This window comes from Tamandua tetradactyla, chromosome 19 (assembly GCF_023851605.1).
Source record: "Tamandua tetradactyla isolate mTamTet1 chromosome 19, mTamTet1.pri, whole genome shotgun sequence".
Lineage (NCBI taxonomy): Eukaryota > Metazoa > Chordata > Mammalia > Pilosa > Myrmecophagidae > Tamandua > Tamandua tetradactyla.
In genome coordinates this window covers 17324208-17350198 of record NC_135345.1, presented here as the reverse complement: position 1 = coordinate 17350198, position 25991 = coordinate 17324208, and the positions used below count along the sequence as shown (strand labels likewise).

The 25991-nt window shown below is 41.9% G+C and overlaps 2 protein-coding genes across 2 annotated transcripts in view; one reads left to right on the top strand and one right to left on the bottom strand.

Moving 5' to 3' along the window:
• Nucleotides 1-25991, top strand: part of FAM184B (family with sequence similarity 184 member B) — a 162644-nt gene that overhangs the window by 61351 nt on the left and 75302 nt on the right. Inside the window, exons 2-5 of the mRNA XM_077137121.1 lie at nt 11308-12060; nt 13171-13306; nt 14497-14636; nt 15211-15417. Coding sequence (XP_076993236.1) covers nt 11308-12060; nt 13171-13306; nt 14497-14636; nt 15211-15417 — 1236 coding nt within the window. The remainder of the gene's footprint in view (nt 1-11307; nt 12061-13170; nt 13307-14496; nt 14637-15210; nt 15418-25991) is intronic.
• Nucleotides 4405-5282, bottom strand: LOC143663071 (CCAAT/enhancer-binding protein gamma-like). Its single transcript, XM_077136479.1, has one exon. It carries the CDS (start codon nt 5120-5122, stop codon nt 4673-4675), a length of 450 nt encoding a protein of 149 aa, XP_076992594.1. The 5' UTR covers nt 5123-5282; the 3' UTR covers nt 4405-4672.

Sequence of the window (25991 nt, the reverse complement as noted above, 5' to 3'; positions counted from 1 at the left end):
GATTAGGTATGCTCACCTGGCCAAGTTGACAACTGAATCTAACTAACACAGTGGCGAATAGCTAACAGTTCCTGTTAGTCATTTTAACCACCTCTGACTGAGGACCTACTATGTACCTGCCAGTTGCCCAGCATTGGGCACTTGGCCGTAAAGGTGAACACATAGTCATGCTCTCCCAACACTGGCCAGCTCTGTGATAGGGAGCTCCCCACCATGCATGTCCCACCCTGCAGGTATGCTGGGGCAAAAAAGACTGAGGACCACTGCTGTGGATCCAAGGACCCTCCAAGGATGATTAAGCAAGATTGTCGTGTAGCAAGCACTTCAATTTAGAAAGAACCTTCTAGTTCATGGGTTACCCAGTGGTGAAGCAAGGGATGAAGAGACCCTAAACTAGAGTAGTCATAGGAAGATCGTTTTGAGGAAATGATTCCAGGAATATCTAGGCAGTACAGTAAACAAACCTGGCCTCAATGTCACAAGTGTCTGCTGCCCTTATGTTTTTACGTGCATCCCCAGAAAGTTTCTGTGAAGGCTCAAGGGCTTATCTCTGAAGGCGAAGAGTAACTGTAATATAACCAGTATTCATCATTGTTCCATGGTTTCCTCTCTCCTGGCTAGAGGCTCTAGGAAGCTCCTTTCATCCACCTTCTTACACACAGTGGTGGCAACACTTTTCTCCCTAACAAAACCACGGTCCTTGTTCTAGTTTGCTAGCTGTTGGAATGCATCACACCAGAGATGGACTGGCTATTAATAAAAGGGGATTTATTTTGTTGGTTCTTCAGAGGAAAGGCAGCTAACTTTCCACTGAGGTTCTTTCTTACGTGGAAGGCACAGGATGGTCTCTGCTGGTCTTCTCTCCAGGCCCCTGGGTTCCAACAACTTTCCCCAGGGTGACTTCTTTCTGCATCTCCAAAGGCCTGGACTGAGCTGCAAGTGCTGAGATGAGGAATGCCGAGCTGCTAAGGCTGTGCTACATTGCGTTCTCTCATTTAAGCACCAGCCAATTAAGTCAAAGTCACTCATTGCAGCAGACACGCCTCCTAGCCGACTGCAGATGTAATTAGCAACAGATGAGATTCACGTACCATTGGCTTGCATCCGCAGCAACAGAACTAGGTATGCTCACCTGGCCAAGTTGACAACTGAATCTAACTAACACAGTTCTGAATGGAAAAGACAACAGATTTGTCATCACTTGGCCACTCAGACAAAGTAGACAGCTTCTGTTTCTTTCCAGCCCAGGTGAAGGAAACATGACCAAAACCAAATCCCTCTGGGGAGGTCTCAGGATTTGGCCCTTTCTTGTCAGGGTGTTTCTTCTTCCACACCTTATGTCTCAGGCTTACTTACTTGTGGATTAACTGATGGAGAATATTTTGAGAGACATCCCTATTTACAAAAAATGAGGTAATCTTTTTTTCTGATTACAAAGTTAGTACACACTCATCATAGAATGCACAAAATGATGAATGCACAAAAGCAAAAAGAAAGGGAAAAATTAATCACCCTTAATCTCATCATCCAGAGGTAACACCTGGTCATGTCTTGGTTTATTCTTTTTTTTTTTTTTTTTTTTTTCATTGTTCCAAAGTCTTTTTTTATTTCAAACTCATTGAAAGAAATAAAATTATATTTAAAAAAATAGAGTAATCTCACAAACTGAGGAAAGCCAGGAACAAAAACAACTAGTTAGTACTTTTTCCTGAGAGGCAGATTTAATAGCTATAGAATGGGTTTTCTCCTTCCTAACTTTATCAAACAGAAAAACAGATTTCTCTATTTCTAAGGCATCAGAAAGCACACCAAGTGATAAAAGATGTTTAAGTACAAGGTTTCAAGCCCTCTAATGGGGATGAAGAAACATCAAAAGCTGACAGTTTCTTTTAATATCAACTATTAAACTGCACATATTTCTAACAATGTAAATTTGAAAATTTCACGCTCACAACCTGAATGTCAAAAATCTGGTTTTCTTAAAATGTTACTACCTGAATGTCAAAAATCTGGTTTTCTTAAAATGTTACTACTTCTTAGTAAGAAAGTCCAAAGAATCTGAGCTTGCATCACTATAAGTGAAGGGGGCCAGACAGCATGAAGAGCTGCACTCACCTTACCATCTGCAGCCAAAACCAGGAGTCAAAAAGCACCAATCCTAGGAGACTCAGATGCAGCTAAAAATTTATTGCAAAGCCTCATTCCTAAACCACTGGAACTGTCCACAAAGGCATATCAATCCTAATGGTTCAGAGATAATGCACATTATAAATGTTATGTCATATTACCGTTCTCAAAGCTCTAAACTTACTGGTTTCCTTTTATTTTATACTATGTAATCTACCAAACTAAAAACTTTCATTTTCAACCATTTCAGTAAATTAGTCAAGACACTGGCTAACATTTTTGTTCTATGCATAACTAGCTGATTGCTTTTGCTAAAGTTTTGATTTGCACAGGTAATAGGAAAGCTTGAAATCAATTTTTCCAAAAAGTTCCAATCTTATGTTTTGAATTGAAATACTGAGTACACATCTGGACAGTTTCTCTAAAGCTTCCTTTTAAAAATAGTTGACTCAATTCACATCACTGGTAACCATAATTCCATAACGACATCAATTCCTGAAAGAGTGTTTTTAGTAAATAAGAGATTAAAATGTCATTAACATCTACAATAGTTGCTTAAGGATTCAAGTGTGTATCTCAAATTAGGCTCATTATATAACATCAATGAGCTTTTAAAGATTCAGTAGGATTCTGTGGGTGTGTCCTATTAAGTTATTCAAACATCTACCAACCTTTAAAGTAGATCAATATTCCCACCAAAGCAAACTGGTGTTAGACCCTAACAAAAACCCCATCCTGTTTACTGGCTCTATAGGGTATTAACCTTCCTAGACAGCATCTCTTATCAGACAACGCTGGGCTCCCAACTTACAATTAGAAGGAGCTCTCAGCCCTAACAATGATTTTACTGAGTTACAGGATACTGTCAGGTTATCTTCTGCCCAGGAAAACAGCACAGTCAGCACTCTGCCACCAAACCGAGGATACAACTTTAATTACACTGAGTTACGTTCTGGTGACAGTATCCCAAGTCCCGGTATGACATTGTGGCCAAAAATTACCATATGCAAATGAGATACCTAATAACACAAACTTTTAAAGCAGATGAAACTCAGTTTTTCACCACCAACTCAGGCATGCATGCACACACACACACACACGCTCAACGCAAAAAAGACAACAAACATGAGCTAGAACGGTGCTTAAAAAAAACAACACAGTTAATAAGGGCAATCAAAGCTACCAACATCAATATAAACCAGCCTCTAGAGATTTCCTACTTTAGTGACTGGCATTTTTTTTTGACTATGAACAAAAATGTTAATATCCTGAGTTTTATCAGTACTTCCTTTCTTAAATAAGAGTCATAAAAGCATACAAATGAAAAAAACAGAAGCAGTGATACAAAAAGTTTGGAAGAAGAGCCATTAGAAAAAGAAGTCACAAAAATAAAGCAAAAAGACGTATTTAAGTGAAATAAATAAAAGGTGAAAACCTTACCCTTTCAAGTTTTTTTTTTACACTCATTTTGGGAGATGGCACGGAGTAAATGATATACTTTCCTAATCATCAGTTGGTTAAGATCAAATACCAATATCATCCTTCACAAAAAAAGTCTGCCTTTAGAAATCATGGCCCCTTGACAGTTATTTTGAACACAGTAGAAACTACCTGAATTAATATTCCATATCCTAATAAGTAGCTTGTCTGGTCAAACTGTTAAGACATTTTATTTATTGACTTGACTATGAAATGGTATCAAAAAAATGCTTACTTTACTGGCATCTGCAGAAACTAAAATTTTAATATGTGAGTTTATCCAAACTACTGAGTTTTTTTTAGGAAACAAAATGCCAATCCATTATCCCAAAGGTACCCCCAAAGTATAATTCTAATAGGCTATACTTCTGTAAAAACAAAAAATCTATTTGCTTCCTAAATGTTATTTCTACTTTAAGTCAACTGGCTACATCTGCCTTTAAAATGCAATGGGATCTCTTTATTTAACCTGGCATCACTATTAAAAAATCAACTTATAACTGTTGGAGAACACAGTACTCATTATGCTAAAATAGAGGTTATGTTATATATAAAACCATTTCAAATTACAAAGCGATTGGTGTCTATCGCCCTAAGGATTTTTAATACATAGTTTAGGGGGAAAAAATCATAACTATTTAACATAGATGGCATTCAACTTTTCTTAATCCAATTAACCATATCCATTACAAATTAGGAAATTTTTCTGCAAAACCTGCCAGTTCCTCATTTCTTTTGTCCACCTAAAAAGAAGGTATTTCTTGGGAAGTCAAAAGATTTATCAAGAACATCAAGGTCTAGGATATATATATATTTTTACCATATACCTTAAAAATGATTGTTTTTTGATCCCCACAAAAAAAATCCATATCCTTTAAAACCACATATTTGAATCACATGGATAACATTTTTAGCTAATCAACTCCTCAGTGCTGATCCTAGAAAATAATTTTCAATGGATCTTTGAATAAAGGAACAAGGCAAGGTTCAGTTATTGATGAGTGGTGTAAGAGGTCACACCTTTAACGTTCAAGCCACAAACTGTAAAGTTTGGAAAGGGTGAGGTCTACTGTCCATTATCAGAATTTGTTGTAGTATTTTCAGTGCTCATGGGTTGCACGTTGTCTGCAAGGTTGTGTGCATGCTCGAGAAACAAATCTTTAAGTACACTTAATTCCTTTGTCAGCAATTTAATTTTTGCTTCCAACCGTTCATTCTCTTCTTTGAGCTGATTTACTTTTTGTAGCGTATCCTGTGCTTTCTGCTTGCTTTTCAATCGGCTCTTTTTCACAGCCATGTTGTTCCTCTCTCTGCGTTGACGATACTCGTCACTGTTTCGATCCATAGGTGAACTCTTTTTGCTCTGCTTGCTGGGAGGCACAGCTTTGCCTCCTCCGCCAGGGCCAGCAGGAACCAGCTGAGGAATCTGCTGTAAGCCACTGCCATGTGCCTGAGAATGGATAACACTTATTCCATTCACTCCCGGAGTACTGGGTTGCTGTGATATCTTGCTCATTTGGGCATTCTTCTTTGCCAACACAGAACAGGCAGAAAGGACAGCAAGGTGATCAATGGTTTCCACACTAAATGCCAAGAAATCTTCACATGTACCATGTGCTGTTTAATTCCCCAGGAATGAAATCACCACTCCAAGATCAGAAAGCCTTGCTGACAGTCATGATGTGCTCCTGCGCCTCCAGCCCGTCCGCCCCCCGGCGGCCTCCGCGGCGAGCGGCCTAACGCGACCCAGGCCTCGCAGCCCGCGCGTCAGCCAGGAGGAGCTACGGTTACGAAACCGGCAGCCTCCGCCCGTCCCGCCGCTGCGGCCACCGGCTTCCCCTCCCTCCTTGGTTTATTCTTGACCTTTTTTCTTTGCCGATGTGTATGTGTGTGTGAGCATGTGTATGTATGATTTTTAAAACAGAATTGGAACCGTGGTGTATCTTTAACTTCACATCTTTTTTATTTTAACTTAAAATAATGTTCCTGATCTTTTGAGGTCACTGCCATGCATTGTCAGGACCTCTGTACTCCCCCGTGATGCTCCTGGTAGCATGAGTCATGGAGTCAACTGTGAACTTGATCCAATGTGGTCTCTCCAGTTTTGATATCCTTCATCTGCTGCATCACCCACAAATTGAAACTCGGACAGAGTATTTGGTAGCGCTCCCTGCCACTGTCCTTGAGGCCTCGTGCAGGCAGTGCAGAGAAATCCAGCCATGGCTGGAGATAAAAAGGTGACCTCAGCATCCTAAATAGATCTTTGGGTTTTGTCAAGGTGTTGTTTGAACAAGAATATTTAGTTTGATATTGTTTTACCTGAGGATTTTGCAGAAGGCAGAATAAATGCCTTACAAAATGTTTAAAGAGCTATCCTCTCCCCCAAAGAGAAAATTAAAAATTCACTTAGAATGAACATTCAACATGTGTATCTTTCGTGCCGTAGGGATTACCTTGTAAAGCTGACTTGTGAACTAGAAAGTTCTATGTTAAAATAATGATAGCACTCATCATTATATCATTTATATGAAAAAACAGATAAGCATGTCTATAGCTCGAACACAGAGTCTGCTTTGAGAATTAAAATGTATAAATTCCTAATTTAAGCAGGTAAACTTAAAGAGTTGCTATTTCTGCTTCTTTCGAGTTCATGAATTTTTATTTGTACATATGCATGATTGTAAGTTTTGATGCTTGTGCCTGAAATACTTTTTGGTAAAAATATTTCCCGGGAGAGGAATTCTTAAGATTTCTTTGTACTGTTTTTAATCAGAAAAGTGTTATCATTATCATATATGCACCCCAATCAACCAGGTTGACCAATCAAGGAACTGTCTTTCCAAAAAGCTCAAGTAAGTCATTGGAGATTTGAAATTGACAGGATTGTCCCTTTCCAGGTCCCACATCTTATGCATCCTGTGAAAACTCCTTTGAAAAAAGGCAGGCCTGTGTCCCTGTGAGTGGTAGACCAGACCAGAGGGCAGGGATCTAATTAAGAGCCTTCTGGAGAGATTGCCCTTACCTTACTGCTAAATCTCAGTCTAAATTGGTTTGGGAGACCATTGGGCCTCAATTAATCAGAAGCTTACACCTCACGGCTCAGTGCTATGTGCAGGCAGGCATCTAGAAATGGCTCTCTGATGGGTAATAATGGGATTTTAATTAGTGTCTTGGACTCCATTTAGAAATTCATCCCAGGCTCATTTGTTTGAAGGCACCTAGCCCCATTTAGGGCAGCACCCACATGATTTCTGTCCTTCCCAGGCATCTTAGCACCCAAATTCAGGGCTGCCTTCTCGAGGAGGCTGAGATTTAGTCTTCCCTTCTGACTTGGTGCCAGGCAAGCTGAGGCTCCTTTCTGCGTACAGGGGTGTGAACTAAGGAGCAGCGACCATGGCCTTTTGACCTGATGGCATCCTGGAATTCTGCGCTTCCCAGTTGGGATGGCATGGCTGTCACCTCTACCACTCAAGCCAGAGAATCCCCTGAATTCTTCCCTTTCCCCATCCCACACACAGCAAGCCGCTGGCCCTGATGGCCTTCCTCCTTGACTGCTTTGGGTCTCTATCCCTTCCCAACCCCATGCCCCAATTCCCTATAATACTCCCCTAAGTACTCCCCTTCGTCCTGCAGCCCTCCCCTTTCCCCATCTCATCCAGACTCCCCACTCTGCAGCTGCGGTGATCTTTCCAAGACTCATGAAACGGTATTTTATTCCCCCAGAATGCCAGAGAGGCTGAATCTGGTATGAAGAGTTGCCTGCAGGGAACATAAAAAAACCACAGTTCTCCAAAGTATGAACCTGTCTGGCTGTCAGGGTCTAAGCCCTAAGCAACAGAATTGTTAAAAATGCAGATCCCTGGACTCCACTGCAGACCTACCACATCACACCCTCTGGGGCAAGGCCTGGGACTCTGCACGCTCATCAAGAGCTGCTGAAACAGGATAAAGTGTAAACTCCTTGATACTGACACTGAACCTTAGTGGGCCTGAGCCCCACCTACCCCTCTACTGTGTGACATGCTGTCCTCCCCCTTCCGTGCCTCCACTCCACCCATGGCTCTGGCCAGGAGCTCTCCTCTTGCATGTCCCCTCACAGTCCTCTCTATTTCATGTCTTTGTGCTATTTCCTGCTCCTGGTACTCTCCCCTACCTGTATTTCCCTTCCCTTTCTGTCCCCCTGGCTGGCTTCTACTCATCTTTCCAAACCCCACTCAAGCATCCCCTACACTCCAATGCTTTTTCTGCGAGAATAAAGAGATATTTTATTCTTTTAACAACTACAGAGACCTTTCCATGTGCCAGACACTGTTCTGGGGCTCTAGCAGTGGATTTGACAGACGAAAATCCTCTCATATAACTCATATTCTAGTCAGAGAGACCATCAAGCAAGCAAACAAATGAAAAAGCCAGTTAAATTTATGTTAGGTGAAAGTGATATGGAGAAAAATAAGGCAGGAGAGGGTTTAGAGAGAGCAAGGATTTGGGGGATGGTCAGGGAAGGTCTCGCTGATAAGGGGGCCTATGTGCAGACACCTGAAGAAGGTGAAGAGCAAGCTGCATGGAGTTCAGAGGGGAGAATGACAGTCCCAGCCCAGAGAACAGCAGATGGAGAGAACCTGAGTGTGCTTGGCCTGAGACATCGCAAGCATGCCAGTATGGTGGGCATGGAGTACGTGAGAAAGAGGATAGCATGAGGTGAGCTCTGAGAGGTCATGGGAGCCCCTTTTGACCATTGTAATACTCAGCTTGGACTGTACTGTGAAGCCACTGGAGGTTTTGAGAAGCAGGGATATATTCCAGGGGCAAAGTAGAAACAAGGGTTAAGAAACCATTGCAGTCGTAGGATGTGAGAGACAGATCAAAGCCAGAGATGATTCCAAAATTGTTAGTCTAAACAGTTGGAAGGAAGGAGTAGTCATCAAGTGAGATGGTAATATTGTGGAAAGGGTGGGTTTTGTATGAAACATCTGGGATTAAATTTGAGATGCTTGTTAGATATTTCCAAGTGGAAATATGAGGGAGGCAGCAGGATACATGAGTATGAAGTTCAGGTGACAGTTCCAGCCTGGACATATCTGGGAGTCATTGGCAACTAGGTCACACATGAAGTCATGAGATTGGTTGAAATCCCCAAGGGAATGTTGGTAGATAAAGAAACACCCTGGGGAACTCCTATTTGAAGGAAGGGAGGATAAGGAATTAGTCAAGGAGTTGAAAAAGATTGGCCAGTGAAGTAGAAGGGTGCTGTATCCTGGAAGCTAAGTAAACATGATGTTTCAAAAGAGGAGAAAACAACTTATGCTAATTATTGCTGAGAAGTTGGACAGATGAAGACAGAATTGGCCATTTGTTATAGCAACGTGGAGGCTATTAGAGACAGTGACATTAATGGGCTGTTTTGGTGGATTACCTAGGGTGAAAGCCTGATTGGAAAGGATTCAAGAGAGAATAGCAGAATGTCTTTCTTTGTGAGAGTGCCCGTATATTCCTCTCACATGTGTACCTACTAAATTTTCTGCCTGCTTACTTTAAAAAAGAGAGAGAAAAGCAGATGAGGAATTCGTTACAATGAATAAAATCAACATATTTGAGGAGTTTGCTCTTAAGGGGGTGCAGAGAAATGGAGGACATGGATCAACATATTTTTTAAGGATAAAACTCCACAGCACAATTAAAAGTTGGTGACAGAGAGCCACTGATGATAAAACAGGAGAGAGGGGGGTGAATTACGGGCGTAATGGGGTCCTTCTCTCCCTGTGCCTTTCTCTCTGCATCTTCAGATTTCTGGAAAAGCACCTAAAGTACTTCAGTACATTTGCATACTCGCCCAAGAGGGCAAGTCGAAACACATAAACACATTTAAAGCTCACAAGTCTACTTTCATTCCATTGGCCAAAGCAAGTCACCCATCCAAGGCCAACATCAGAGGAAGAAAAGTATCACCCACAGAGTAAATATCACCCACAGATAGAGGACCATGACAAAGAAGGGAAAGGAAGGACAAACAGGACAAATAATACCACGCATCCACACACTGCGGCCACCTTAAAAGGAGGATTCTTACTCATTCAGCACCCTGCATGGCACACAATAAATGCTAAAAAAAAACGTCAAGTAACCGAAGATGATCAGCTTGATTCTAAACCAGTTTATGTTTCTGTCTCTTTTAACTTTGGACCCAGAGGGATCTGTGTTTGAATTTAAACACCATCACTTTTTACAACACTGACTTTGGCAATAATGTCAACCATGCTAAAAATAATAGGGAATATTTCTGGAGTGTTTACTGTGCCCTTGGAATGCTGCTTTGGGTTTTAGGTTCATTAATGCCCTTCGTTAAACCTACAGCACGCTATCTCTAAGACTGCAGCAGGCCCTCTGCTGAAATTTTCTCTGAAATCAAATCATTAGCAGCGGATTTCTAAAACCCTTAGGGAAGACGGACGTGCTCGGTATTTCTCTTTGCTGCTGAATCATTCACATCTGTTGTTGGATTCTGGGCCTGGCTTCCTCCTGAGGAGCTGGGTTTATAAGTCGGGTTTGGCCCAGGAGCTTTGATGTTTCAGTTTAGTAGGTGAGTCCAAGGAAGCAAGCAGGTGGCAGAAGAGAGGGTTGTCAAGTGACCTGTGAGGTGTCAAAGCCAGAAGGGTAGATCTGATCAAAAGTTGAGAATGGAGGGAAGATTGAGCCTCTAAAAACAAGGGCCAATTTCTGTGGGGGAGATGGGGTGAGAGAAGAGGAGGAAGAAACATTCAACAAATACCTACAATGGTCTAGGTACTTAAAGATGCAGACTTATTTGATCCTCACAAACTCATCTATGAGATCTGGGTTATCTCCATTTGCACATTAAGACAACTGAGGCTCAGAGAAGTGAAATGACTTGGGAATTTTACAGAGTCAGAAAATATACATCAAATAGAATTAGGTCTGTCTGTCTGTGAGTGACAAAAACCCCAAGTGAAATCCAGTTGAATCATTCCGGGGCTGGCATGTGCCTTCATAGCCAAACTATTATCAAAGCCTGTTGAAATTGTATCTCTTCAGGCTGTTGAATTTTCTTCACCTCTGCTGCTGCACCCTCATGTTAACTTTTGGGGCCAGATCATTTATTTATTGGTGGTGGTGTTGAGGGGAGGCAGGTAGAGAGGGGTGTCCTGTGCATTGTAGGATGTTCCATGGCCTCCACTCAGTAGATGACAATCGTACCCCTTGACCAGTTGTGACAACCAAACACATCTCCAGACATTGCCAAATGTCCCTGGGGCGGAAGGATAGAAAACCGCCCTCGGGCAGAACCATTGGCGTCTCACCGGGGCTTCCCACTACCCTCCTGCCTTCCTTCAGTCTGTTCAAAGCAAACAAAGCATTCTTTTTGAACAAATTAGTTCTCATCACCCTTCTGCTTTAAAACTCTTCACTGATTCCCACTGGACAATCAAGGTCCCCTGTGGGATTTAGCCAGAGACCCTCTGTGGATCTTTGCCTAATATCACCCCCTGGTTTTGCTTCCTCCAGGTCCCCATTCCACTGGTTTCTTCTGGGAACGCGTTGCAATAAATCACTTCCACACAAATCCTCTTCTTGGGTGCTGCTTGTAGGGACCAACCGCAGGCACCACCGCGGAGAATCCTGGCTGTCCCGTCGGCCCCGCACCCACACGGCCGGCACTCACTGGGCTCTGCTCTTCCCCTGCAGGTGATTTATGCCCTAAACACCCGCCAGGATGAGGCCGAGGCCAGCATGGAGGCGCTGCGGGAAGCGCACCAGCAGGAGCTGCAGAGCGCGGTGGCGGAGGCCAAGGCCCGCCTCCGGCAGGACCAGGGGCCGGACCAGGGCCACGAGGCCCTCCGGCAGCGCGTGCAGACCCTGGAGAGCGCCCTGGAGCTGCAGAAGAGGCTGACGCAGGAGGCGCTGGCCGAGTCGGCCACGTGCAGGCTGGAGACCAAAGAGAGGGAGCTGAGGGCCGAGGCGGAGCACGCCGAGCGGGTCCTGGCCCTCTCCAGGGAGATGCTGGAGCTCAAGGCCGACTACGAGAAGCGGCTCCGGCATCTGGCGGGCCCGGAGGTGCCCCCGTGGGGCCGGCCTGCCCAGGACAGCAGCCCCGACGCGCAGGCGGAGCGCGGCCCCGAGATGCGGGAGGTCCTGCAGGAGGTGGAGCGGCTGCGCGCGGAGAACCAGCAGCTGAGCCAGGACTACGCGCGCAAGGCCGAGGAGCTGCAGGCCACCTACGAGCGGGAGAACGAGGCCATCCGGCAGGCCATGCAGCAGTCGGTGAGCGAGGCGCTGTGGCAGTGGCAGGAGAAGGAGACCGACCTGCGCAAGAACTTCGAGGTGCAGGAGTCGGCCCTGCAGGCCCAGGTGAGGAAGCTGGAAGGGGATCTCGAGCACCGGGGCCGCAGGATCTGTGACCTGAAGAAGTACGCCCAGAGGCTGAAGGAAAGGATTCAGGTAAAGCAGCAGCCCCACCCCTCGCCCCCATGCCTTTCCGGTTGGATAATAAGCATGGCTCCGAATTTAAACACCTCCTTCGTGCCGGGCACTTCCCTTCCACCCAGGCGGGCATTCTTATGGCCACTGGGTTGGACCCAGCTCGGGCACAGTAGCTCTCGTGGCCCCAACAGGTTGCCTGATAAGCTGACTCAAAAAGTACAACTCCTCCGTCAGTTTCAGTGTATGTGGGGGTGGGGGTAGACAGTTTCTGGAAAGAGTCTGGCATCCATTGGGCAAGCGAATCATGTGGAACTAAATTGTGTTTCCTCTTTTTCTTTTCTTTCTTTCTTTTTTTTTTTTTAACTTCTTGCTCATTTCTATAAACCGAGAAAATAAATTAGGCCACGCAGATTAGGGAAGTTTAAGATTGAAAGAGCCCTCATGTCAGGATTCATGTGTCTGAAAATAGACACTGCTTTTCCTTTAGAGTTGGGAGTGCACTATTGCTTTGAATCTTTGGTGGGAGTATTTTTTGCATATTTATTGAATGTCTACTCTATGCCAGGCCTTGGGCTATGGACAGGAAATGTGGTGAGCTAGACTTGGTCCGAAAGAGTGCAGACTAGTTTACAGATGAGAAAAGGAGACTGAAATTGGGGGGCTGAAGGACTCGTCTAGCTGGACACCCGGCTAGTAAGTTTTTGAACTTAGAACAACCTCATTCTAAAGCTCAAAACGTGACAACACTGTTTCCTGTCCAAAAGTCCTTAGGACATTGTATTCCATGGAGAACCAGACCATGGGATGAACGAGTTAACTTGAGCCCTGCAGTTTTGCAGAGCCCTGTCTCTAAAAGTAAAAGCAGCTAATGCTTCCTATACTCCCCGAACATTTTCTCTGTAGTAGACACCTGAGCTCATTTAAGCCTTAACTCGGAAAGGTTCAATAAATTGCCCAGGGTCATACAGCCAATCAGATGATGAGTAGGGATTTGATGAACCCTGTGCTACTGGATTCCAGAGACCCGGAGCTCATGTTGTACGCTTACCCCCCTTTCAGATCAGATGGCTGTCTTGTACTCTATACAAAACTAAAACTATGGAAATGAGACCTTTTTTGTCTGTTTAGGACCTGGACGTGCAGCTCAGGGACGCTCGACAGGAGAATTCAGAGTTGAAAAGCACTGCAAAAAAGCTGGGGGAGAAGCTGGCTGTTGCTAAAGACAGACTGGTGCTGCAGGAATGTCATGTGTCACAGAAAACTGGTGAGATGCCTTGGAACGATTTCCTTAAAGGTCAAAGATGAATCCCCAGCTTGGCATGGTGCCATTGTAGCCTCAAAACTGTCGAGGAGGGCAGAGAGCAGGGCAGTGCTGTGTGGTCTGGACCCACCTAGCTGGTTAGGCCAATCCCTGCAGGGCACAGGTGAGTCGGCACCTAGAACTGCCCCACCTAGAGCTGGTACAGGTATATCATCCAAGGGCAGAATTTGAAAGGACCCCCAGCAGTACTAGCACAGTGCCTGAACTTCTCAGCACAGCCCCTCCCACAAGTAGACAATGCTTTATACTTTTAGCATGAGTTACACAATTACATTATTGGATCTTCCCAAATAGTTTTGTAAGATAGGTGTCATCAGTATCCTACATTGCAGCCGAAGAAATGAGGCTGAGAAAGATTAAGTGACTGGCTCAGGATCAGACAAGGTCGATGGTTGACATTTGCATCTAAGTTTATATAACTCCAAATTTCCTTCCACTGCGGCTCCCTCAACAGAACATCAACAGAGATGTCTTAAATACCTACCGTGTGACTAGCTTACCCCTGTGGGAGGTAAAGGCAAAGCCCTGGCCTCTGCCTTCAGGGAACATATAAGTAATTACAGCATAGGCCATGCACGCTTTGATTTCATGGCTGTGACCCAGGCAGCAGCAAGGGTAAAGTGTTTGGGAAAGATGAAATCACAGTGGGCTGGAGTAGGGTGGACTAGGAGAAGTTTGAGTTGGAACAAGAAGGGGAGTGGCCTCAAAAGTAGGGCATGAGTACCTCAGGGAATATGGAAGAACAAAGTAACAATTCCAGTTATATTTATTTTTTATTTAGCCTCTAAATTCCTATTTTGAATTTACTTATTTTGGGGATATGCTCAAATTTGTTTTATCTACAGTAAGCACAATGAAAATACTTATACACCACAAGTATTTTAGTGTACAAGTATCTAAGAAAGATATCTAGAGCAGGGCAAGCATTTAAGCTCAGGATGCTTTGCTTTGGGCAAAGATGGGAATCACTGCCTTGACCCTGCTTGAAGGCCAGTAGACCATGGAACAGGGATCCTGGAGGAGGAGGATGGACAAAACAGTTAATAGAGGAATGAGTACCAGACAGTAGAAGGCCTTGGACATGAGGCTAAGACCTCTGACCTTCATAATGATGCTGAAATTTACACTTGCAGATGAGATGAAGACTGAGCTAGTTTCAGAGAATGAAGTCTTGGTGGAGCCGAATGGCTTAGAAGTCCACAGTCTTCACCTTCAGAAGGATTGGAGCTTTCCCAAGGAGTGTCCATGCACGAAAGGAGGTGCAGTTACGCAGGTAGTGTCTGACCCAGCCCTGGGGATGGAGAAGTCACAGAAGACCTTGGTGGAATAAGCCTCAAATAGAAGCTGGCCCCAAACAGCATAGATCCACTTGCAAGTAGCCATGTTTTCAGGGGTGTAGGTATTGTAGTGGATTTGTAGCCAACTGCCTGCCAGCGTTACATCATTTGAAACTAGGAGACTAAGAATATGGCAGAATACTCATAACTTCTTATTGTCAGCTCCAGGGAAGCTGGGAATTTACTTAGGATCCCATTATATACTCCCAATCAAAATGAGCAAAGCATGCTTTAGAAACTATGGTAGTATGGACTGGTACATACAGTTCTGTGACAATAGACACGTCATTCCAAAGAGCCCTTTTCTAGTGGTGGATGAAGTAAAGTCTCTTACAAATATCAGACATATAGGCTCGTAAATTTTATTGCAACTTCTAATATACACTATAAAAACTATAAAACCAGTATATAAACATGGGTAAAAGGTATATAAAAGAGAAATTGTGATTCCCAGCTCCTCACAGTCTCTCCCTGCCTTGGCAGTTTTATAAGGCCCTCTTCTTTTTATAGACCAAGAAAGAGTCAAGTGTTGAGACAGAATATATGAAGCAACAATATGAAGATGACCTGCGTAAAATCAAACATCAGACAGAAGAAGACAAGAAACAGCTTAGAGACCAGCTAGTGAAGCGACTAGAAGACTTGGTAAAGAAGCATACAGTGGAAATCAAATCAGTTCGCTCTTCTGTGGAGGCTGAAAGGAAGAAGCTGCAGAAGGTAAGAGTTCCTTTGATGGATACCGGGTGCTTAAAACAACACAAAAGTATTCTTTCTGAAGGCTAGAAGTTCTAAATCGGGGGTCAACAGGGCCATGCTCCCTCTGAAGACACCAGGAAAGAATCCTTTCTAGCTTCTTCCTAGCTGCTGGTGATTGCTGGCCTTCCTTGGTGTCCCTTGTCTTGTGGACACATCACTCTAATCTCTGCTTCCATTTTTATGTGGCATTCTCCCCATTTGTTTATGGGTCCAAAATACCTTCTTGTTTTTTCGACATAGTTGTATATTCATCACCATGATCATTTCTTAGAACATTTGCATCACTCCAGAAAAAGAAATAAAAAGAAAAAAACTCATACATACTGTACCCCTTTCCCCTCCCTCTCATTGACCACTAGTATTTCCATCTACCCGATATGTTTTAACCTTTGTTCCCCCCTATTTTTTTCCTATACCCCTTACCACTTCCTTTCATTGATCACTAATATTTCCATCTACTCAATTTATTTTAACATTTGTTCCCCCTATCATTTGTTTAATTTTTTATCCATATTTTTTATACATCTGTCCATACCATAGATAAAAGGAGCATCAGATGCAAGGTTTTCACAATCACACAGTCACATTGCGATAGCTAAATCATTATACAATCACCTTCAAGAAAAATGGCTATTGGAACACAGCTCTACAGTTTGAAGCACTTCCCTCTAGTCGCTCTAATACAGCTTAAACTAAAAAGGGAATGTCTATATAATGCCTAAAAATAACCTCCAGGATAACCTCTCAACTTTGTTTGAAATCTCTCAGCCACTGACATTTTACAAAATATCCTCTTCTTTAAGGACATCAGCTTTTAGATTAGATTAGGGCCCATCCTAATTCAGTGACCTTATCTCAGCTTGATTACATCTTCAAAGACCCTATTTCCAAATAAAGTCACATTCACAGATGTCTGGGTTAGGACTGGAGCTTGTCTCTCTGGGGGAAGCAATTCAGATTAGTACAAAAACTGTTCTATTTCCTTTTTCCTTTCCTTTGCCTCCTTCCTTTCCTCTTTTATTCCTTTTTCCCTTCCTCAAACATTTACTAAGGTCCTGCAGCACACCAGAGCTAAGCTAGTTCCCTGCATACACACAAACGAAAGACACAGTCCTTGCTCAGAGAGAGCTCACAGTCTTATAGAGGAGGCAGGGCGGCCCCTCTAAGATCATGAGAGAGTAGGGCCTGGAGTCTTTGACATAAAGTGGGTTGTTGCATGTGAATGTGTAACTTAAGAAAATTCAACTCTACTCACTCATAAAAAAACTGAGAGAACTAATATGAACCAAAAACTGACTACTGGAAGATTGACGGAAGGTGGTGGAGGAAGGGGCCCCAGGAATCGGTTCCTCCACCAAAACAATTGTTGAACTGGCAGGAACTGTCTGAATGAAGGATTATGAAACTCTGAAGGCTAGTGGACCACTGTGCAGCATGCAGGGAAAAGCTGGACAAAGAGGCTTGTAAAGTACAGTAAATATTGGTGAATTTCACCCTCTGTTCACCCCTCACCCCTATCCTGCAACATGTGACAGGCAGCAGTGGGGAACAGCAGCCCACGTTCCTGGTGCAGCTTGCTGGTGTCAGAATGGACTATAAGGACCTCGTCCTCCAGATTCCAGAGGAGACCTGTGGTCTGATCGCTGACCCCTGCTGTGAAGTAGCTAGGTCAGATCACTGGGAGACCTCCTCTGAGGAAAGCCATTATTCCAGCCCTCCCCAGGCCTAAGTGGAGAGGAGTTATCTTAAAGAGGCAGTACCCATTTTTTTTTCTCTTTTCTCTTTCCTTTCCCTGAGTGGGAGCAAAAAATAATTTGGAAAAATCACAAATTGATGGCTCCAGCCCTCAACAGCAACAGCAACAAATTTAAAACCTAGAAATCTTAGAGGAGTGGTACAACTAGATTTCCAGAATTATAACCACATAATAGTTAGAATGTCCAGTTCTCCACAATTAAAAAATTACAAAACACAAAAAGAAGCAGAAAAATGTGGCCCATTCACAAGGAAAAAAGAATTTGCCAGAAACCATCCCTGGGGAAGCTCATACATTGAAATTATTAGTCAAAGACTTTCACTCAACTGTTTTGAATATGTTCTGTGAGCTAAAGGAATCCATATTCATTGAACTAAAGGAAATTAGGAAAACGTTGTCTGACCAAAATAAAGAAATAGAAATTTTAAAAAGAAACCAAACAGAAATTTTGGAGCTGCAAATTACAATGGTTAAAAGGAAAATCTCATTAGATGGATTCAGTAGCAGATTTGAACAGGCAGAAGAGAAGCAACTGTAAAGACAAGACCATTGAAATTATCTAATGTGAAAAGCAGAAAGAAAAAATAATGAAGAAAAATTAACTAAGCCTGAGGAACTTATGGGATAACATTGAGCAACCAACATATGCCACTGGAGTCCCAGAGAAACAAGAGAGAAAAACAGGCAAGAAGAGTATTTGAAGAAATGATGGCTGAAAACTTCCCAAATCTGATGAAAGATATGAATATTCTTTTCCAGGATGCTCAATAAACTTCAAGCAGAATAAACTCTAGAAAAGATCTTCACCACAACACATTAGTGAAATTGTCAAAATCTAAAGCAAGAGAGAAGTGACTTGTCACATAAAAGTTGTCTCCAATTAGATTAACGGTGGATTTCTATAGAAACCATGGACTACAGAGAACAGTGGCGTGGTATATTTTTGTTTGTTTGTTTAATATATTTTTTTTATTAACGGAAAGAAAAAAAAGAAATTAACACAACATTTAGAAATCATACCATTCTACATATGCACTCAGTAATTCTTAACATCATCACATAGATGCATGATCATCGTTTCTTAGTACATTTGCATCGGTTTAGAGGAACTAGCAACACAACAGAAAAAAATATAAAATGTTAATATAGAGAAAAGAAATAAAAGTAGTAATAATAGTAAAACAAACAAACAAACAAACAAAAAAACCAAAAAAACCCTATAGCTCAGATGCAGCTTCATTCAGTGTTTTAACATGATTAATTTACAATTAGGTATTATTGTGCTGTCCATTTTTGAGTTTTTGTATCTAGTCCTGTTGCACAGTCTGTATCCCTTCAGCTTCAATTACCCATTGTCTTACCCTGTTTCTAACTCCTGCTGGACTCTGTTACCAATGACATATTTCAAGTTTATTCTCGAATGTCCGTTCACATCAGTGGGACCATACAGTATTTGTCCTTTAGTTTTTGGCTGGACTCACTCAGCATAATGTTCTCTAGGTCCATCCATGTTATTACATGTTTCATAAGTTTATCTTGTCTTAAAGCTGCATAATATTCCATCGTACGTATATACCACAGTTTGTTTAGCCACTCTTCTGTTGATGGACATTTTGGCTGTTTCCATCTCTTTGCAATTGTAAATAATGCTGCTATAAACATTGGTGTGCAATTGTCCGTTTGTGTCTTTGCCCTTAAGTCCTTTGAGTAGATACCTAGCAATGGTATTGCTGGGTCGTATGGCAATTCTATATTCAGCTTTTTGAGGAACCGCCAAACTGCCTTCCACAGTGGTTGCACCATTTGACATTCCCACCAACAGTGGATAAGTGTGCCTCTTTCTCCGCATCCTCTCCAGCACTTGTCATTTTCTGTTTTGTTGATAATGGCCATTCTGGTGGGTGTGAGATGATATCTCATTGTGGTTTTGATTTGCATTTCTCTAATGGCCAGGGACATTGAGCATCTCTTCATGTGCCTCTTGGCCATCCGTATTTCCTCTTCTGGTAGGTGTCTGTTCAAGTCTTTTTCCCATTTTGTAATTGGGTTGGCTGTCTTTTTGTTATTGAGTTGGACAATCTCTTTATAAATTCTGGATACTAGACCTTTATCTGATATGTCATTTCCAAATATTATCTCCCATTGTGTAGGCTGTGTTTCTACGTTCTTGATGAAGTTCTTCGATGCACAAAAGTGTTTAATTTTGAGGAGCTCCCATTTATTTATTTCTTTCTTCAGTGCTCTTGCTTTAGGTTTAAGGTCCATAAATCCGCCTCCAGTTGTAAGATTCATAAGATATCTCCCTACATTTTCCTCTAACTGTTTTATGGTCTTAGACCTAATGTTTAGATCTTTGATCCATTTTGAGTTAACTTTTGTATAAGGTGTGAGATGCAGGTCTTCTTTCATTCTTTTACATATGGATATCCAGTTCTCTAGGCATCATTTATTGAAGAGACTGTTCTGTCCCAGGTGAGTTGGCTTGACTGCCTTATCAAAGATCAAATGTCCATAGATGAGAGGGTCTATATCTGAGCACTCTATTTGATTCCATTGGTCAATATATCTATCTTTATGCCGATACCATGCTGTTTTGACCACTGTGGCTTCATAATATGCCTTAAAGTCCGGCAGCGCGAGACCTCCAGCTTCGTTTTTTTTCCTCAAGATGTTTTTAGCAATTCAGGGCACCCTGCCCTTCCAGATAAATTTGCTTATTGGTTTTTCTAATTCTGAAAAATAAGTTGTTGGGATTTTGATTGGTATTGCATTGAATCTGTAGATCAGTTTAGGTAGGATTGACATCTTAATTATATTTAGTCTTCCAATCCATGAACACGGTATGCCCTTCCATCTATTTAGGTCTTCTGTGATTTCTTTTAACAGTTTTTTGTAGTTTTCTTTATATAGGTTTTTTGTCTCTTTGGTTAAATTTATTCCTAGGTATTTTATTCTTTTAGTTGCGATTGTAAATGGGATTCGTTTCTTGATTTCCCCCTCAGCTTGTTCATTACTAGTGTATAGAAAAGCTACAGATTTTTGAATGTTGATCTTGTAGCCTGCTACTTTGCTGTACTCATTTATTAGCTCTAGTAATTTTGTTGTGGATTTTTCTGGGTTTTCTACGTATAGTATCATATCATCTGCAAACAGTGATAGTTTTACTTCTTCCTTTCCAATTTTGATGCCTTGTATTTCTTTTTCTTGTCTAATTGCTCTGGCTAGAACCTCCAACACAATGTTGAATAATAGTGGTGATAGTGGACATCCTTGTCTTGTTCCTGATCTTAGGGGGAAAGTTTTCAATTTTTCCCCATTGAGGATGATATTAGCTGTGGGTTTTTCATATATTCCCTCTATCATTTTAAGGAAGTTCCCTTGTATTCCCATCTTTTGAAGTGTTTTCAACAGGAAAGGATGTTGAATCTTGTCAAATGCCTTCTCTGCATCAATTGAGATGATCATGTGATTTTTCTGCTTTGATTTGTTGATATGGTGTATTACATTAATTGATTTTCTTATGTTGAACCATCCTTGCATACCTGGGATGAATCCTACTTGGTCATGATGTATAATTCTTTTAATGTGTTGTTGGATACGATTTGCTAGAATTTTATTGAGGATTTTTGCATCTGTATTCATTAGAGAGATTGGTCTGTAGTTTTCTTTTTTTGTAATATCTTTGCCTGGTTTTGGTATGAGGGTGATGTTGGCTTCATAGAATGAATTAGGCAGTTTTCCCTCCACTTCGATTATTTTGAAGAGTTTGAGGAGAGTTGGTACTAATTCTTTCTGGAATGTTTGATAGAATTCACCTGTGAAGCCGTCTGGTCCTGGACTTTTCTTTTTAGGGAGCTTCTGAATGACTAATTCAATCTCTTTACTTGTGATTGGTTTGTTGAGGTCATCTATTTCTTCTTGAGTCAAAGTTGGTTGTTCATGTCTTTCCAGGAACCCGTCCATTTCATCTAAATTGTTGTATTTATTAGCGTAAAGTTGTTCATAATATCCTGTTATTACCTCCTTTATTTCTGTGAGGTCAGTAGTTATGTCTCCTCTTCCATTTGTGATCTTATTTATTTGCATCCTCTCTCCTTCTTTTTGTCAATTTTGCTAAGGGCCCATCAATCTTATTGATTTTCTCATAGAACCAACTTCTGGTCTTATTGATTTTCTTTATTGTTTTCATGTTTTCAATTTCATTTATTTCTGCTCTGATCTTTGTTATTTCTTTCCTTTTGCTTGCTTTGGGATTAGTTTGCTGTTCTTTCTCCAGTTCTTCCAAGTGGACAGTTAATTCCTGCATTTTTGCCTTCTCCTCTTTTCTGATAAAGGCATTTAGGGCAATAAATTTCCCTCTTAGCACTGCCTTTGCTGCGTCGCATAAGTTTTGATATGTTGTGTTTTCATTTTCATTCGCCTTGAGGTATTTGCTAATTTCTCTAGCAATTTCTTCTTTGACCCAGTTGTTGTTTAAGAGTGTGTTGTTGAGCCTCCATGTATTTGTGAATTTTCTGGCACTCTGCCTATTATTGATTTCCAACTTCATTCCTTTATGATCCGAGAAAGTGTTGTGTATGATTTCAATCTTTTTAAATTTGTTAAGACTTGCTTTGTGACCCAGCATATGGTCTATCTTTGAGAATGATCCATGAGCACTTGAAAAAAAGGTGTATCCTGCTGTTGTGGGATGTAATGTCCTATAGATGTCTGTTAAGTCTAGCTCATTTATAGTAATATTCAGATTCTCTATTTCTTTATTGATCCTCTGTCTAGATGTTCTGTCCATTGATGAGAGTGGGGAATTGAAGTCTCCAACTATTATGGTATATGTGTCTATTTCCCTTTTCAGTGTTTGCAGTGTATTCCTCACGTATTTTGGGGCATTCTGGTTCGGTGCGTAAATATTTATGATTGTTATGTCTTCTTGTTTAATTGTTCCTTTTATTAGTATATAGTGTCCTTCTTTGTCTCTTTTAACTATTTTACATTTGAAGTCTAATTTGTTGGATATTAGTATAGCCACTCCTGCTCTTTTCTGGTTGTTATTTGCATGAAATATCTTTTCCCAACCTTTCACTTTCAACCTGTATTTATCTTTGGGTCTAAGATGTGTTTCCTGTAGACAGCATATAGAAGGATCCTGTTTTTTAATCCATTCTGCCAGTCTGTGTCTTTTGATTGGGGAATTCAGTCCATTAACATTTAGAGTTATTACTGTTTGGATAATATTTTCCTCTAACATTTTGCCTTTTGTATTATATATATCATATATGACTTTCCTTCTTTCTACACTCTTCTCCATGCCTCTCTCTTCTGTCTTTTTGTATCTGACTCTAGTGCTCCCTTTAGTATTTCTTGCAGAGCTGGTCTCTTGGTCACAAATTCTCTCAGTGACTTTTTGTCTGAGAATGTTTTAATTTCTCCCTCATTTTTGAAGGACAATTTTGCTGGATATAGGAGTCTTGGTTGGCAGTTTTTCTCTTTTAGTAACTTAAATATATCATCCCACTGTCTTCTAGCTTCCATGGTTTCTGCTGAGAAATCTACACATAGTCTTATTGGGTTTCCCTTGTATGTGATGGATTGCTTCTCTCTCGCTGCTTTCAAGCTCCTCTCTTTCTCTTTGACCTCTGACATTCTAACTAGTAAGTGTCTTGGGGAACGCCTATTTGGGTCTAATCTCTTTGGGGTGCGCTGCACTTCTTGGATCTGTAATTTTAGGTCTTTCATAAGAGTTGGGAAATTTTCAGTGATAATTTCTTCCATTAGTTTTTCTCCTCCTTTTCCCTTCTCTTCTCCTTCTGGGACACCCACAACACGTATATTTGTGCGGTTCACATTGTCCTTGAGTTCCCTGATACCCTGTTCAAATTTTTCCATTCTTTTCCGGATAGTTTCTGTTTCTTTTTGGAATTCAGATGTTCCATCCTCCAAATCACTAATTCTATCTTCTGTCTCTTTAAATCTGTCATTGTAGGTATCCATTGTTTTTTCCATCTTTTCTACTTTATCCTTCACTTCCATAAGCTCTGTGATTTGTTTTTTCAGTTTTTCTATTTCTTCTTTTTGATCAGCCCATGTCTTCTTCATGTCCTCCCTCAATGTATCGATTTCGTTTTTGAAGAGGTTTTCCATTACTGTTCATATATTCAGCATTAGTTGTTTCAGCTCCTGTATCTCATTTGAACTATTGGTTTGTTCCTTTGACTGGGCCATATTTTCAGTTTTCTGAGCTGATCCGTTATCTTCTGCTGGCGTCTGGGCATTTAGTCAGATTTCCCTGGGTGTTGGACCCCACAGGTTGAAAGATTTTCTGTGAAATCTCTGGGTTCTGTTTTTCTTATCCTGCCCAGTAGGTGGCGCTCGTGGCACACGTTTGTCTACGGGATCCACCAGTGAAAGTTGCTGTGGGTCCTTTAACTCTGGAAAACTCTCGCCGTATGGGAGGTTTGGCAGCCGAAGCGTCTTGGAAGAGTGCCAACCGGCCTGGGGGTCCGAACGCGGGGAGGGTCGCCGGCTGCCGCAGCACGGGAGAGCGTCTGACTGAATTTCCTGGTCGGCCCGGGGCGCCAAGCGTGGCGGGAGGGCGCCAGCTGTCGCAGCCTGGGAGAGTGCACTGTTCCCAGCTGGACCGGGGAGTCACGTGTTTGGAAGGGACCCCCTGGTCACCGTTCTCTGCAGTCTGGGGATTTCCGACCTAACTCTCTCAGTTGGTCCGGGGGGCCTCGCGTGGTAGGGACACCAGCCGCTGCGGCCTGAGGGGACCGCCTGCCCAATTCTGCCAGCTGGCCTGGGAAGGAGGAAGGGAGGGACTCCGGCTGCTTGCCGTCCCGCCCAGGAAAGCCCGCGCCCCTCGGTGATCTCACCGGAGCTGGTTCTCCCAGACAGTCAGCTGTTCCAGGATGGGGTATGCTGTCCCTTTGATCTCCATCGTGGCTCCGGGAGCTGCTCTGTATTGTCTCCACTCCCCCAGTAGCTGTTCTGGAGAAGGAAAGGTGAGGGTGGCAAGGCTGTGGAGGCCGGTGGCGGAGGAGCTGGTGAAGGCAGAAGAGGAGGGCGGGCGGGTCGGGTGCTGCGGGGCGTGGGCGCTGCGCGGCAGGCCGGCAGACAAAGAGAGAGGGCTGTTTAATATTTTTGTTGAGAAATCTTTACACACATACATTCCATACATGGTGTACAATAATCAGTGGCTCACAATATTATCACATAGTTACCATGATCATTTTTTAGAACATTTGTATCACTCCAGAAAAAAGAAATAAAAAAGAAAAAAACTCATACATACCATACTCCTTTCCCCTCCCTGTCATTGACCACTAGTATTTCCATCTACCCAATTTATTTTGCTTTTTGTCCCCCCATTATTTATTTATTTATTATCAGTGTTTTTAAACTCATCTGTCTATACCCTGGATGAAAAGAGCATCAGACACAAGGTTTTCACAATCACACAGTAACACTATAAATGTTGTATCTTTATACAATCATCTTCAAGAATCAAGGCTACTTACTGGAACACAGCTCAACAGTTTCAGGTACTTCCCTCCACTCTAATACATCATAAAATAAAAAAGGATATCTGTATAATGCACAGTAACCTACAGCATAACCTCTCTACTCTGTTTGAAATCTCTCAGCCACTGAACCTTTATTTTGTCTCATTTCTCTCTTCCCCCTTTTCGTCAAGAAGACTTTCTCAATCCTATGATCCTGGAATTTCTGTCCCACATTGCTAGGGAGATTTACACCACTGGAGTCATGTCCCCCATAGAAGGGAGGGCAGTGAGTTCACCTGCCAGTTGGCTTAGAGAAAGAGCAACAAAAGAGGTTCTCTGGGGGTGACTCTTAGACCTATTTTTAAGTAGGCTTAGCTTATCCTTGCAGGATTAAGTTTCATAGAGGTGAACCCAAGATTGAAGCCTCAGCCTATTGATTTGGTTGTCCCCACTGCTTGTGAAAATATCAGATATTCTCCAAATAGGGAGATTTAATATTTCCTCCTTTCTCTCCAGTTCCCCAAGGGGACTTTGCAAATACTTTTTTATTTGCTGCCAAAATTACTCTGGAATGTATTGGGGCATCACACTAACCTGGATAAACCAACAAAATCTAACGCCCTATTCAAAATTCCATGTACTTATGGTGTTCAATTAAACTGACCATACAAGTTATATTGGGAAATGCACTACCCAAAATACAAATTTTGCACCCAATAAACATCTCTCCCTTTAGTCTTACACAGAAGTTGAAGTTTTAAAATATGGACAGCATGGCATGGCATATTTAAAATCCTTAAAAAGTATCTTTCAAAAAAGAAGGAAAAGTTAAGATATTTACAACAAAAGCTGAAGGGGCTCATTACCAGAAGACTTGCCCTATAAGAAATGCTAAAGGGAGTCCTTCAGGCTGAAATAAAATGACACAAGACAAGTAACTCAAAGCCATAAGAAGAAATAAAGAACATTGGAAAAGGTAACTTTATAGCTTATAAAGTCTTGTGTTACTGAAATTTTTGCTTATAACTTCTCCCCCTACCATATGATTCAACAGGCACATAAGTAAAATGACATTTTAAATCTGTTTTAATAGGCATACAGTGTATTAAGATGTGATGAGAGATAATGTAAATGGAGAGGGAAGGAAATATATAGGAGTAGATAATTTATATACTACTGAAACTGTGTTGGCACTAGTCGAATTAGGTTGTCGTTAGTTTATGATGTTAATTGTAATTACAAAAGTAGCCACTAAGGAAATAACTAAGAAACATAGAGAA